This window comes from Chaetura pelagica, unplaced genomic scaffold (assembly GCF_000747805.2).
Source record: "Chaetura pelagica isolate M959 unplaced genomic scaffold, ChaPel_1.0 scaffold354, whole genome shotgun sequence".
In the NCBI taxonomy this organism is placed as follows: domain Eukaryota; kingdom Metazoa; phylum Chordata; class Aves; order Apodiformes; family Apodidae; genus Chaetura; species Chaetura pelagica.
This window is the reverse complement of record NW_009953299.1, coordinates 786548-803267: the sequence shown is the minus strand read 5'-3', so window position 1 is coordinate 803267 and position 16720 is coordinate 786548. Positions and strand designations below refer to the sequence as shown.

The window sequence follows — 16720 nt, the reverse complement described above, 5'->3', positions numbered from 1 at the left end:
CTGAACCGCATTGCCAATGTAATCTTGGGCCTACCAGGGAATTTTGGCTTCCTGCTGTTTCATGTGTGGATTACCCAGGTCCTTTTATTCCAGCACAACTCTAGTGTGGGACATAGCTCTGGCACGGGTCATGCTAGATCTGTTGCTGAGGGTGGACATGCAGCAAGAAAGGTGCCCAAACCTCATATTTGGAGGAATAGTTTTGAGATGATAATTGTGTCATTGAATCTGATCCTCCAACAGTGTTTTTTAGAATTTTAGTTGTTGTAAAATCAAGTCCAAGAATTTTACAAATGTTTTCTAGATTAATGACAGACCTTTAATGAAGCAGTAATTGGATTTCTATGTTAATCAAATTTTGATTATATATTACATGTTCAGGGTCACCATATCAAAACGGTAATGCCAAAACCATCTTCCTTGTCTGCAGCTTTTGTCATTAACCTTTTGCTTGCTCCATTTGACTAGGAGGGGAATGGGATTGAATGACAAAGTCTACAAACTACTGCAGACTTGAAATTAGTCTTACTGATGACATAAATTACGTTTCTGCAGCTCAGACCCTCAGTCCACAAATCCCAATGGTCTCATGCTCTTTATTCAGCAGCTTCATTTTTAACCAAAAATGCCTTGGCATTTACCAAAAAAAGTGCCTTGGCAAATGTCTATCCAAGTTCTACAACAGGCATTTTCCTATAAATTCAGGCTAACACACACTTTGCTTGTTTCATCTATTTTTTTGTGTATTTTTATCAAGGTCTGTCAGTTGGTGGGTTTTTTTTGTTGTTTTTTTTTGTTGTTTGTTTGTTGTTGTTTTTTTCACTACAGCACATCCACTGAATTTCTCCACTATTTTCAAAGTAGTTTGTTAAATATTTAAAACTTTGGAGTATGAACAAATTGCGTGTCAAATTTCCTGTCAAATTGCGTGTGGATCTGGCCTTCTTATAGATAAATATGCACACATATACACACACATATATAGCTTTTAGATGATTTTTTCTATTTGGTTTTGAGTATTAACAGTTTGAATTGTGTTTCCAGAAGTAATTTTCACAATAAACAATTGGAAGCTGGGTTTGGACTGTGAGAGGGAAGGCCTGTACGTATTTTTCAGAACAGATGTGTGGGTGATCCAAATCTGGAGCTCAGATAGTTTCCAGATGACTGATGGACACATAAAACAAGTAACAGAGTCCTTTTCCTAGGTTCCAAGCATTCTGGCAGAATTCAAACCAGAGAAGAGGGATGCTTTATGAGAAACATTGAAGACAGTAATTTGAAAAGGAGGTGAGGGGAAAAAAAAATAATTAAAAAAATTTAGCAGTTGAAGTCCAGTGTGTTGTCGGACCTTAGTGTGACAGCCTATTTACAGCACCAGGAGTTTTGACACAGATACCTGAAAACAGAAGTATCACTGGATTTTGAAAGATAGCTTTTCTTCACTTAGAATGGGAGTCCCTAGCTGTTGCATAATTTGCACAATTAAAAATTCAGACCAGGGAAGAGTTATTATATGGTAAATACATCTAAATGGTATTTGGCTTATTTGTAAGAGTAGACAAATAAAACTGAATTATGTGTTGGTTATATTTATCTAACAGTATTTCATTGCGGAAGGAGTGACTTCTACAATAAGTATCTGAAGCTCACGGACACATCTATCCAACAAGAGCGTTCAATATTGACCATAATATGAGGTGATTAAGATATGAAAATTCAGTTACATGGTGACTTAAAAAAACCCTTAGAGGACCAGATGTCAGCACTGAGTTGTATGAAGTGAGTGCCACTATTGTCAGTGGAACGTGGTAAGATTTTTGAAATATGCTCATAATAAAGACATAAAATTGTCCTTTGTTTAAAGGTAATATCCATAACTTAAAGCTCTGAACGGATTAAATAGAAATACCATGAATAAAATTACAGCTTTTAGAAACAGACACTAAAAGTGTTTTGATTATTTTAAATGAAATCTCTTCAGCAAGCAATTGTGATTTGGTGCTGAAAATGAACAGTGAGAATGAACAGGCCTGCAACAAGGGAACAGATTATTGTGCAGGAATAGGAATCCCTAGGGAATCCAGGGTACAGAGCAGGTCATGGAGAGGGAAGAATGTGGCCTTAAAAACTGGGATGTGCACTGTCCCCCAGGCACAGCTGCACTGGCTGGGCCAGGGCTGCACGGAGACCGAAGAGCTGCGCCAGCTCTTTGCAGAATGTTTTCATAGTTCTGCTAAATTGATTTGCTCCTGGAGTGGTCAAAACACAGTTCTGTTTCCTCTTAATGAGATGACCACTTTTGCTTATGAGATGCTTTTGAGGAGAAATACCTAAGTGTGGTTAGACTTGGCTGTATGTTAGAAATTAGTGTAATGCCCAGTTCCAAAGGTAACTAAATCAGAATCGCCAGTGGAGGTAGCAGGACCTGTATGAGCCCATCCTCCTTCCAGGCTATTAGACTTTCTAAAGTCTATGGGTACTGACCGATTTCAGCTCCTGCAGGTAGACTGAGAGTCACTGCCTTAAATGCAAGCTCTTGATTTCAGTAAGTGATCCTACAGAGGTTTGAAGAGACTGTGCCTGTTCAATTTGTTTCTCTGTGCTACTAGAAAATGAAGAGATGAACAGGTGTAAAATAGGATTACCAGAGAAGAGAAAGACCATGCAGTTCAAGTACATAATTTCTGAACTCTAAAAGTGAAAAGTATGTTTATTTTCTCATGATAATGGAGGATGCTGCTCACGTTCATGCCCTACTCTAAATTGTCCAAGTAGTCTAAATGTTACCAAGTGCCCTGGACAATATCTGCAATTAATCAGCTGGTGAAGCTGGGAGAGAAGGGAGTTAAATTCTGCCATGGCAAACTTCAGCCAGCACTTGTTCAAGAGGGCAGAGACGTACCTACCCAAATCATTCCTAGGGACCCATGAAGGGACCTTCACACTACTTGCTGCCCAGACTCTGCTCTTGACATCACTGTGAAGAAGGTTCGTCCCTGTAAAAGCTGCTGTTTTTTAGCTTTCCTGAGGCAAATATATTTGCATAAAACATTGGGCTAAAAGAAATGATGATTTACAGTGTAGAGTTGTGAAAGTGTAAGAAAAAGCAGGCGAAAGGGCTGACTGCAACAAATAATTTTTGCTGTAACAAAGGCTACTGGGGGGGCTGCCTCCCACAGAAAGTGATTTGAAGTTGCTGAACAGACGTTGCCTGCTTTTTAATGTCTACCAGTATCCTAGCATTCTGCACTGCATCTCACTAGGGAATCCAGACTACTAAGCAGTGATGAGAAAGGAGAGGAAAAAAAACAGTGAGGTATTGAGAAATGAAGGCAGCAAATTAGAGGTAGACTTCAATTTATGATTTGGAAGCCAAAGAGAGCTCTCCAGGTGATTGAGCAAGCTGCTTTTGGTTGCAGCAGCTCTCCTTACAGCTTTGAGTGGCCAGCCTCTCGATTGCTTTGGTTTGTAGTCGTGGATAAGCACTCCCTCTGGAAATTAATGAAAGCAGCCTGCCACACCAGCTCACAAGCTTATAAAATTATATTTTAATTGTGTCTTTAAACCTTTCTCACTTTTGCTTTTGTCTGTTTACCTTCTTGATTCATCTGGATCAACCTGTGCTGGAACAGGGATTTGGTTCCTCCTGAATTGTGCTGTTTATTTGTAACAGGACATATAATGCCCAAAAGCAAGTTGAAATTTATCTTACACTTTCTATTCAAGGACTGAAGGTGGAGGTGGGGAGTGATATAGATATGCTCTTGAGTAGTAGGGAAATAATTTTGTTCCTAATTCATTTGTTATAAAGCATCCAGACATCAGTTGATGTTGACATCACCTTAGCTATTTCCTTCATTTCCCAAATCTTTTCTCTTTCTTTTGATTTGAAATTCATCTTTGTCTGGCTCCAGGGACTCATTTTGGTGGGCTATCTTAGCACTTCCCATGAGAAATTTTATGCCAAGCAGTTGAAAAAATTAAATATAATCTTTTGGCTCCAGGACCAGTCAGATAAAATTGCTACAGGGACTGGGGGAGGAGCATCTGCAGATGCCACTGCTTTTTTTCCTTTATAAGCGGTGAATATTACCCCCTTTCATTAAATTATTTGATTTCCTGTTTAATTGTGTATGGCCACATTTGCATTCTCTTTTGTGACAGAAGTCATACAAGACAGAAACTCTTGTATCTCTAACTTGAATCCATAGGTGCTGGCCTTTAAAAAACGCTGATGCTTCCAGATATTGTTACTAAAGAATATGAAAGATAATGCTGCTGCTACTTAGAGTGAGACACAGCATTTTGAGGAACCATCAGTGCAATTCTACTGCAATCTCTGTTCTTTATCATTTAGCTTCCCTGTCACACACAGCTGTATGACATTACTAAAACAACATGCCACAGAGGTGAGCTCCAGGGATATTTTGGAAGGATTTCTGGCAGTAGAATAGATAATCCATTTATTAACACAAGCAAGTGATTAAAATATATCAATAAATAGATTAATACATTGATTAAATAACACATCTTAGGCTGGACACACCCAAATTCTCAGCTGTGCACATGTAATTCACATTCTGAGAGAAACTATTAATACACACAGAATCCTGTAGAGGGTGTTGAGCAGGAGCAATGGGAGTCACCAGCTGTTATCTGAATGAAGTTGTTTTGCCTGAATATTTGCCTGAAAGATATTTTTAGTTTTCCTACAATAACAAAAAATCCTCAGTTCTTTGATGAACTTGATTGAACAACAAAAGAGGAAAAGGAAAATAAAACCAACCAAAACCAAGAGGAATTGCCATCTGTCATCTTTGGCTGACTATTTTGAGCTCTACCACATTTTATATACTGCAACACACTAGTTTAGGACTTTTTATCTCAGAAGTCTTCTGCTCTGCAAGATTATAAATGAGTTCACCTCTAGGAAGTTCTCCATGTCTCAGCATGTTGTGCTGTTATTTCATGCAACCTTCTTCCCAACCTAATGTCATGATTTATTAGTTCAGTCAAGTCTACTTTATCCTGCTCCCTCAACTAAACTGGCTTTTCTGTGGAAGACTCCACTTTGTCGCCCTTTTTTATGGATATATTGGGAAGGAGGTGGAACAGGACTTCTTTCTTCCAAACTCCTATTAGCAGTCCATCACCTTGGCATTGGAACTTCTGTAGTTTTTGGAGTGAGACATTAAATGAAGGAGATCTCTGCAAGGGTGGAAGGCCCAAATCAGACAGCAGGCATTCATCTGAAAAGATCCTTGAGGTATTTGTGTGAAAAGCAATGCATAATGTGTTTCTGCAGAGGGGACCCAGGAGCCCTCTGCTTCCACCCACCTGTGGAAGTAGCACCCCACAGAGTAATGAAAAGTAAGGAAGTAGCTTCATTTTCTATAGACTTTCCCAGAAACTCCTCTTGGCCCTGATAGCCAAACAGAGAACATATCATTTTACCTTATAACTAAACTACTTCAGAATTCAGGGTGAATTGAGACTTGATTTTTTTACCTCTCTAGCAGAAATATTTGTTACCTTCTCATTAATTTTTTAAAGGTTCAGGTGCATCAGGCTGGGTAACATAGAATCTATCCTCATTTTGTTAGTGCTGACAGTTGTCATACTAACTATCTTTCATTTTCACAAACATCTTTATTTTTTAGTTGCTTCAGCAAGCTGATGTTCTTTGGAAACAGTTTCCAGAATTTATTTTTTTTTAATGTCTAGATATGTTGAAACAGTGTGATTTATATTAGAGTTAATAAACTGTAGAGAAACAAGTATGCTTTCAGAAAGTACTAAAATCTCTCTATAAAAATGTAGATCCTTTTGAGCTTTTTAAAAAGTGGGGGAGAATTGAAATCTTTCAATGGCTGTTTATTTATTTTAAGAAATGACTAAATAGCCTGAGCTGAACTGTTGGATTTGTGCATTTTAAGCTTTGGTAGAATTAAACTGTGGTAGTGTTCTCCATAACAGTAAGCTTGTTTTCTTTTGAAAATAAGAAACACAAGTGGGCAGTGATGGTAGGAAAAGGGTTTGCTTGTTGATTTGGGTTTGTTTTTTTTTGAGATAGCTCTGCAAAAAGGCTGCTAAATGTCACCCGAAGGCTCTGAACTTCCCCACAGGCATCTATTTAAAAACAACAAACTCAGTGATTACAGGGTGTCTCTGTGAATTTGTTCTGATTTTAAGAGAGTTCCAAATATCCAATCAAATTGGAATCAGAGTCAAACATTTTCAAAAGCAGTTTTAAATGCCCCGATTATATTTCACTTTACTGGTCACTTCCTGTTTTTAACAAGGAGAAGCAACAGAACAAAGTTGAACAAAACCCAGGTAAAAGTCGAGTGTGTGTACAGAGTCTCAGGGGACTGGAAAACAGAAATTCAAATCACTTTTTTCAAGACTGTTGGTTTTTTTACTCCATAGAGTGTAGACCAAGTAAAAAATAGTAAAAAATACTCACATGTTTTTTCTGCACTAGTAGCACTCTTGAAGATGAAAATTCACACACAATATTCAAAGAAAATCAGTAGAATGCAAGAAGGTAATCTAAAGCTTAGCCTGTCTTTATTTTTTAGAATGTAATTGATTTCTCATTTTAAAACACATTTCAACATTTCATTTGTCATTGAAAACTACAGTGAATGACATTTCATCTACATACCTGCTGCTTGAAATAAACTTAAACAACAAAGAACAGAGAGTAAATTCTGGAGAAAAGTAGGAGCAAAATATGGAGAAATGAGTCATTACTTAAACTTACACTATGTGTTACATGGAAATGTAAACTAGAATCAGTCATAACTCCTCCATCCTTTCAATATGTCTGTATTATGGCACTGAAAAAATCCATGCTTCAGAAGACCAAAGATCAATGTAACCTTGATAAAGCAGGAGAATATAAACATACCAGCAATTAAGAGAGGTGGGTGAACTGTGCAGGTAACTGTAGCATCTACAATTATATTCAATGCATCTCTATTATAGGAACTGTGGATTTTTCATCTTTTAATACAACTCTGAGTTTTTATACACAGTAATATACACATTAGTTATTACAGGCTTGGCTGAGGCAAGCATCTAGAGTACTATAAAAACAAATCTGCTGTCCTAGTTCAGAAAACATAGTGCAACTAAAAGATGAGAGACTACAGACTGATGTGAAGAAATGAAACATTTTTACAGACATCAGAAAATTGGAAAGAAAGCATAACTTCACAAAACATCTCTTATTAGTTACCTGTCCCAGAGAGTAGGTGAAGATTTTGCGAGCCTGCCCTGGAGAATTCTAGGTTGCCATAGGCAGGTTGGCACCCAGGAATTTCGTACCCTGCAGCATGAATAGAGGATAAACCATGGCTAGGGATGGCTTATAAGACATACGAGTGATAATCTAGTTAGATTTGCTGCATATTAGTAGGTTATGGCATAATTTGGCACTAATTATTATTCAGGATATCTTACTTTAAAGAAGTATTAAAACTACTGAGCAAGGTGATGTTACCGCACACACTTTTAGTGATTTATTTGTACAACAACTGTAGGTCAGAATGGTCATTTAGAATTGACCTTATGATGGCTGTAAATGGCTGCTACTCCATCTATTTTACTGGAGAATCGTTTGCCCTTAAGATTTGTGAATCAACCTTATATTTTTGCTTTGTAAAAACATCATTTTAATCAAATTTATGCTTCATTGAAAAAGGGTCATCAAAATTCCTTCTGAGCACCATAGTGATAACATGTTTAACAGTTCTAATTAAATCTAGGCTGCTGTTCAAGTTCCACATACCAGGTTTCATGCACATCTACCAGCAGAACAACAGCTGCAAAATATTTGTTGGAAATGAAAAGCACAAAGAGAAGCAATCTGAACTAACAATATAAGCTATGAATAAAGTGCAGCAAAAGCAGATCCAGAGCTCAGGAAAAGGCCAAAGAGGCATGAAAATTATCTATGGGAACTGTAGCCCAACATTAGTATCAAGCAATGCTGGCAAGATCCAAAACATTCTATTTAGTCCTTAGTTAAACAAATTCTCACTCAAGTCAAAGGTGATTTTTCCTGAGTAATATCTGAGCAAGGACTACAGTATTTGGCCATGCAGAATGCCTCATACAGTATTGTTGTGTTCCTTTGCAATATCAGAAATGCAACATGACGTACCTTGAAGGATAAACTCAATAAAAAAATATTTTTCCTCACTCAAGCACATTCCTATTTATGAACCAGAATTTTTGCATAAGTTTCCCTGTGGTCAGTGATCACTATACACACAGAAAATCCTACCTTCAACTATTCACCATCAGTTACTAGTGGGTACCTCAAAGCAGGGACCTTTTGGAACTTCTGGACTGTGAACACATCTTTACATACAAGAACACATTTCAGGAGTCTTTGAAATCTTAACTTAAAAAAATATATCAGTGAATTCAGACACAGGTTTTTCCAGAACCAGTGGTGATTTTTCAAACCAGTGCATTTGCTTTTTCCACATACTTCACTGAGAAATCCTCCATTGTAACTTTTGAATGAAATAACAAAATTTGCAAATTCTGAGGTGGACGAAATAAAAACATCAGGCTCTTCAAGCCCACAAAATTAATTCAATTTGGGCTCTTGAAGCAAATAAGCCACTTGAGCAGGCAGAAATCTCTGCTGTCTTCAGATCTATTACCAGCTCTCTTTGATGTAGACTTAATCTAACCTATCTCATGTTTTTTTACTGATATATAACAAATTTAATCATAGAATTGTCAAGGTTGGAAAAGACCTTCAAGATCATCAAGGCCAACCATCCACCCTACAGCTCCTAACCACTAAACCACTTTATGGAATACAATATTTACCCCTTTTTTTAACATTTCCAGATATTTTACCTCCACCACCTCCCTGGGCAGCATGTTCCAATGCCTCACCACTCCTTCTGTGAAGAATTTTTTTCTAATGTCCAGCCTGAACCTGGTGCAGTTTGACCCCATTTCCTCTTGTCCTATCGCTGGTCACCAGGGACAAGAGGCCAACGCACGCCTCACTACAATCTCCTTTCAGTTGGTTGTAGAGGGTGATAAAATAATCTTGACAAAATATTTTAAGGCTATGAGGCTGTGAAATGTTTGGACAGAGAGGAAGGGGGTATGAATTCCATTGTAGTTATCTGCTCAGTGTTTTTCTTGACACTTTTTTGGTAGTAAGTCCTGTGTAATTGGTCCATAAAGGAGCTAATGCAAAGAAAAGCTCTCTGCTCTAAATGTTGTGGGTCTTTCAAAAACTCCTCAAAGGTATTTAATAACATTCTTTCTCAGATAATCAGTGTCAGCTGTAGTCACTATAGTCACATTCTCATGTGCAAGGTTGAAAAATAATTAGAAACAGTAAGATTTTTTTATTTGCCTGATATATAAGGACAAAAAAAAAAATTGTCAGCTTCTTCAGTTTACAGAAGATGTTCTAAGTGTTAGAAAGAACAAAAAGAATATTATATAGTCACAGTATACAAATAGTAGTTTACTACAGGGAAAATATCAGCCCCAAAAACCTGATGTTGAAATCTTTCAGATTATCTGATTCTAATATGACTTTTTATTGTGCCTTAGCATGATGAAGTGACTCGTGGCTGAATGTGGCACTTAGTGCATAGTCTAGCTGATGTGGTGGTGTTGGTCATAGGCTGGACTTGATGATCATAAAGGTCTTTTCCAGCCTTGGTGATTCTGTGATTTCTCTCCTCTTTCTGCAGAGCTTCCCCTATCCCTCGCTGATGTGATTGAGACAGACTGTAGTGTCAAGTGAGGTTTGAATTTGGACATATTGTAATAGCCTGTGTTTTCTTGTCTTTCCTATAACATGCAGTATGTGACTTCAGATATTGTCTGTGGCTTTTCTGACAATAACCATGGAAGATACTGACAGTCCTATAGTAAACTTGGGGAAAAAAAAAAAAAAAAAGGTGGATTTCTCAGTGAAACATGATCAACACTTTACTTCACTGTCTAAAGAACAAATAACAATTTATCAGTTTTGGTGGTGGATGGTGATGGATCCACTGTGCCTGGAGTAGACACCAACTGCTTTGTCTATTTAAGAAATAGTGTTATGAGAAAAGTAAAAACGATGCCTCTTATGCACCCCCTCTCCATATTTCATAGGGGAGGAAAATTTATTGCATCTGATATGTATCAAGATCCTTGGTTTGCATGCTACTCTTCAAAAACTCTGCTCTTTCTATGCCAGCATATACATATATATATATATATATATATAGTGCAAGTCTGAAAGTTTTTTTTCTGAAATAACATTTTTCAGAAGTTTGAGAATTTCATGGTTGCTCCACTTGTGCATGGAGGACTTAGAGAATTTACTTTAGCAGTCTGTAAGCAAAAGCCATCCCAAATCTTGTACCTGCAAAAGGGAGAGGGATTTTCTGTAGAGTGGGAAAAGGTGTGTCATAGTCTAATTTTATCCTAAACTCAGTGTTAAGACCTGAAGGGGATTTGAAAGTCACCCTTAAACTGGGTTGTGCTGTTACAATTTCTGTACTTGACCAACTTAGCCCTATTTTACCCCAGTATGTAGAATTACAGCACAAGAACTGCTATTTTTGCTTCTATTAGCACCACACAGCTATTTTAAGGTTATGCTTTTATAAACACTAATGAGCCCAGATGAAACACTGACAGGTCAGGCTGGAAGAAGCACAAGGACATCTTGGGACATACTGTCACAACTCTACCTCCAGATCCCACCTTCATTGAAGAGGCACGTGGCAGTGATGCTGCTTTAGCATCACAGACTTGCAAGATGCCATCAGCTGTGCTTGCTACTTGCCTACTGCTCATGCCAGTGGAGGTAACTGGCTGTCACCTGCATGGAACAAAGACTGGAGATAATAAAAATGTCAAACAATCCATTTTCTTTGAGGGAGTGGCAGTTCTGTTCCTAGAGTTAACCAGAACTATCTATGACCACGGCATAAAATAATGTAAAACTACTGCAGGGACTGCAACAGTGTCTCTTAATGAATATTTGAAATACAATTCCCTAATTGAAAAATAGGGTCCTAAGGAACTGTGCATCTTCTTAGTTGGGGTAAGCTGCAGGGACTGGACCAGTAGCTTCACAATGCAGACACAGATGCTAACAGAATACCTAGGAATATCAGCAGGCTGGGAATGTCCATTGAGCAAAAAAGGGAGAAAGATGATGGCACCATTTATGAGCTAATTTAATACCTATTTTCTCTCTGTGTAGGAATACAGAGAAGTTGCTCTGATGGATCATTTTAACACACTTTAGGAGAGAGTGTTTCATTGGCAAAAGGCCTGCTGGCTTGGGCACCTCTTGGTGTCTTTCTGACCAGGCACAATATTCCACCCTTTATCCTCATCCCATTTCCTATATTTTTTGCCCTGCTCTTCTACCAAGCTCCTGCCATGGCCTCTCTTTATCTGAATCTTTGCTCATCTGTGCAATTCCCACCTAATATGTTTCTGGTGTTGCCATTGGTTCCTCTTGGTTCATCAGCTGCTTCAATACTGAAGGTGAAAGACCACTTCCATGTTCCTGCTTGGGAAGCTAGACAGCAAGCTTCATCTGCTTGGAAGAGGGTTAGGAAGGAGGTCTTTGTTCAGTCTTGAAACTCTGGAGCAAAAAACACGTGAGGTTTAATCTATGTGAGGTTTGCTTGCCAACTTAATATGTCTTGATTAAAAAGGTATGATTTTTTCTTTTGAGGATGCTTTCAAATTGTGTCACTTTGAATGTTTATAAACATGTTATAGCACCTGAAACTATGGAAGGCTCCTTGAAGTATTTTATGTCTCAGTTCAAAACCAGGCAGGCTGAGAGCTTCTTAATGAAAAAAGTAATGGGCTATTTTTTTGCTGTATACCCGTTTTTTTCCTTAGTGATATTTTCAGAAATGCGTAACACATTTTAGCATAAAAATATGGCATTCAGAATTCCAATTGATATAGTTGAAGTTTTCCAAATTATAATCAGTGGAAAAAATTGGTTGATGTCAGTGATTGGTGATGTTACCAGATCATCATATCTCCCTCACCTTACTATCTATCTATCTATCTATCTATCTATCTATCTATCTATCTATCTTTATCTAACCATGTGTTTGGCCTTTTGTGGCATAAATATGTATGTATACACACACCCACATGTGTATGTGGATATACATAATTTAAATCCAATATTTTCAGAAAATATCTGTGGTAAATAATCTATTAAACCATTAGAGTTAATATTCCATTCTTGGACTATAAATATGTGGGTGAGTAATTATTATTGTATTAAGCACGTTGATAGAGCAGTTGTGGTAGGATTTAAGCTACTTGCAATGTTTAAGTTTGTTGCTGTGCTAGCCAAAACACAAATTATGTTTCATTCAGACAGAAGACTGTTGGCTCAGTACAGGTGTATCAACAAAATTTAAGGATTTATGACTAAATGAATTAATGAGCTTTCTATTCTCAGAACAGTAAGACTCGATACCCTTTATGAATAACACTGCAGGAGATGACACAAGCTAATAATTTTTACATAAATTTGTAACAATTAGAATCCAGTTTCAGCTCTCAAAAACGCCCCTGGAAACAGTCCATAATTTTCCAAACTTTTTCTGAGTTCATGACATTAATTGGATAACGTAGCTTGCATATGAACATCCGCAATTGGCTTGAATCCAGAAAGGTATTATAAAAAAAATTCATGATTGTATGAAGTTTTGCAAACTTGGTGATCACTTTTCTTGGTATCACTGTGGCATTTTAATGTGGCTATGAGTTCATATTTTGTCAGTCTTCAAATGCATGAAATATACTAACTGATCTGAAATTGAACAGCTGGCTGAGTACAATTTTACTGATTATTAGATTTGGGGGAAGAGAAACAGGTGCAGAAACACTCCCTTCTGCAACTACAGAAAAATATTACAGGAATTAGTCATTCAGTATCCGCATGGAAATAATCATGCATTGTTAAAAATATTTCTTTTTGAAAGAATATTTCTTCTACTTAGGAAGCTGCTCATCTGCATACTGTGAAAAGCATTAGCTAGCTTGACTGTCTTGCATTTTATAAACTATTGGTATAGAATGAAACCAGTCACACTTTTCAGGGTTGTACTTCATCTTTGCAATACAACTTGATAACGGCTGATAGTTTGCATATTAATTAAATGCATTCTGTTATTTCCTGTGGGAAACAATAGTCATAAATATATTGTGTAGGTGCCATAATATACCTGTTATCTGTATGCATTCCCCACTGGAACTCCACTTGCTTTTATTTTTTCCTGTGTCTCATGAAGTTTCAGTATTATTAGTATTTGGTCTCCAATAAAGTTAATTATAGCATCCAGCAGCTTCTCTGAGGCATTTATTTTGATGATGAGCTTGTGTATGATGGCAGAACTCAGTTTGCTTGAGGAATGGTTTTCCACACTCAGGAAAACAAATATCAACCATACTTATGGGCTGTCTTTTCCTCCATTTCCCTTGGCCTTTTTTCTTCACCTAGCTAAATAAATGTTATTTATAAAGTAATTAGCCCATCGTCAACCATTTCTCCCTGACTTTTCCTCTGTCATATAAATTCTTTGCTCCAGGGTCCCAGCAGCAGACCATTTTTTGTCCTTTTGACTGTTAGTTTGACTGCAGGCAATGTTCACACAGCTCCAGCCGCCGTCTTGGAGTGCACTTAACAAAGTTTTGTTTTACAGAATCACAGAATTGTTGAGGCTGGGAAAGACCTCTGAGATCATCAAGTCCAGCCAATGACCTAAGACCACCACACCAGCTAGACCATGGTACTAAGACATCTAGTCTTCCCTTAAACACGTCCAGGGATGGTGACTCCACCACTTCCCTCGGCAGTCCATGCCAATGTCTAACACTTTCCATGAGGAAGTGCTTCCTAATATCCAACCTAAACCTCCCCTCGTGCAACTTCAGGCTATGCCCTCTCATCCTGCTTCTAGTTGCTTAAGAGAAGAGCCCAACCACCACCTCACTACAACCTCCCTTCAGGTAGTTGAAGAGAGTGATAAGGTTCTCCCTAAGTCTTCTCCAGGCTAAAGAATCCCAGCTCTGTCAGCCTATCCCTATAAGATTTTCCCTCTAGTCCCTTCATCAGCCTTGTTGCACTCCTCTGGACCTGCTCCAGCACCTCAATATCTTTCTTGAAGTGAGTGGCCCAAAACTGTACATAGTACTCAAGGTGAGGCCTCCTCCCCAGTGCTGAGCGCAGGGGAAGAATCACATCCCAAGTTCTGCTGGCCACACTATTCCTGATACAAGCCAGAATGCCATTGGCATTCTGGACCACCTGGGCACACTGCTGGCTCATGTTTTGACATGGAGAACATTAGGGGGTATCTGGCAATACCTATTCATTCAAGAACACGTCTGTCTTTAGAATCGAATTTTTATCAATCTTAATGAGACAAATGTGGAAAGATGGTTTGGTTTCCTAACATGGAACCACAGACTGTAAATGCTTAAAGTATCAGCTACATAAATCTGCAATACTTTAAAAGCTACCAAGTCCTTTATTGCCAGTGTAATTCTCCCTTTTCCCCATTTTTCCAGTCTTTCTTGGAGACTCCAAGTTTTGGAATTCTGGATAATCACTAACTCATTTTGTCATCTAGGAATTAACTATGTAAGAGGACTTTTCTAAATATATGAATATATTTACTGCAGAAATCAACTGCGCTTGTATTTATATTTCATACCTTTCCCAAAATCTGCTCAGATGTTTTTAAGTAGGGTTGAAAATGTGTGAAAAAATTCATACTGAATATAGAGTAGAATTAACTTCACCCAGAATAGCAGCTCTTTTGTGCAAATACTGGTCTGTGCTTGCACACAGTTCCAGCAATCTATGCATGGTGCCTCCAGAGAATTTGAAAAACTAGTAATTACAAGACATTCCTTCTAAAATGACATTTGTCTTTCCTTGTAGGTAGAATAAAGCTAACATTTAAGACTGAAATATACTCATTTCACCCCAAACAGATATCCAAAATTGTATTTTATAGCTCAATAACGTTTATTTACTCACGGAATTCATAGGCTAAAGATCTGTTTTCTAAGCAGCTCTGGTCAGCTATTAGGTGACATGTTTCAGCAAGAGAAGGAAGTGCTGGCCTGCTGAGGAGAGGGCAGTGATGTCTCTGGGAATGTTATACAGAGTCTCAGCCTCAAGAGAGGGATTCATTCTTGAAGAAATGCACAGAAAAGGCTTTTTCTAAAACTAAAGAGGCATCTTAGAAAACAAACTCAGAAGCAAAGCTGATCTAGATCAATCCAAGAAAAGAAAGACTGGGTGGGGATGTAGCTACCATTTTAAATATAATAAGGAGGGGGAATATTTAATCTAAAGGAAAGCATTGGCTAAAGATCAAGTTAACAGAACTGGCCATGATTATATTTTCTTCTGGAAATTAGAATACTCCTAATGGCAGAACAACATGATTCTGGAATAGCTTTCCAATAAGAGTAGCAGATAGAAAGCCATTTAAAAGATGGAGTAAGCAGTTGCCTGTAACTTCAGGCAACTGGTCCAAAATGTCCATGTTCCTAAATGTCTTTTTTTCCCTAAAATTCCTCTTTCACAAAAATATTATTGTCAATACATTTATTCTAACAATGGATCTCAGCCCTTCCAAATCTTACTCCCTTCAGTTTTCAGTGACATTCAAGTAAATTGGTACTTGTAGGAGAACAGAACCAACCACCAGCTCAGTACTGCCAATGTAGGAGTCAGAAATAGAAGAAACCTCACTGAGAAAGCCAGGGTCGAGTCCTAGCTTTTAGAATCTGATGTGACTAATGAACTGGTCATTTGATCTCTGCTAGCTATCCATTTATCAGTCCTAGACTTTCATGTGTTTATAATACAAATGCACTGCAACAGAACAGTTGTATTTTCAATTGAGAATACTAAGATTAGAAAGATAGTGTCTAGAGAAACATTCCCAGGAGATGTTTCCATGCTGCTTAAAATCAATCAAAATGATGACTATTTTACATCTCTTCAGCTTTTGCTTCTTATTTGTCTACATAACCCTTATCTCTTACCCCTGAAGAGAATGGGTGCTTTCACTGTGGATAGATTTTTATGTTCCTTTGGCTGAGAAAATTAAACACTGAGTGATCTCTGCTTCAGAAGTCTGCTCATGAGAGAATTGTTAAGTATGCATGTGAACAACTGCTCTAGAGTATAATCTGAGCTATTTTTATGTTATATTTTGGTAGGTTAGAAGAAGGAACTGATTAAAATAAACAAACAAACAAGAAAAGATACTAGATTTCAGATCAGAAATTGTTTTTCTGTCTACTCAGAAAGCCAGTCAAGTCCTCCTCTCCTGTCTGCCACCATAAATTTAGAGTATTTTTGCTAAATTCTGCTCTTAGTGAAGAAGTTATCCATCACTGACTGTACCTCCAATGAAATAATTTAGTGGAATTGCCTGGGCTGGTTGGCATGGAGTTTATCCCTTGTATATCTATACCAGTTATCTCAGTCAATTTACACTCTGTGGGGCTATCTAAAATTAATTCTTTCTAGTTTTATGTGTCTTCCATTATAAAGGACAGATTTTCTGTTGTCTTAGGCTATAGTACATTAATTTTGAAAACACTTATCTATCCCAGCCACTGTTACATTGGACTCTTGGATATGTCAAATAAACAATAT

At 37.7% G+C, this 16720-nt stretch overlaps 1 protein-coding gene across 1 annotated transcript in view; it reads right to left on the bottom strand.

The window, feature by feature from the left end:
• The window catches only part of BEGAIN (brain-enriched guanylate kinase-associated), a 109394-nt gene that overhangs the window by 65159 nt on the left and 27515 nt on the right, over nt 1–16720 (bottom strand). The window contains exon 2 of the mRNA XM_009998028.1: nt 7247–7336. Coding sequence (XP_009996330.1) covers nt 7247–7336 — 90 coding nt within the window. The remainder of the gene's footprint in view (nt 1–7246; nt 7337–16720) is intronic.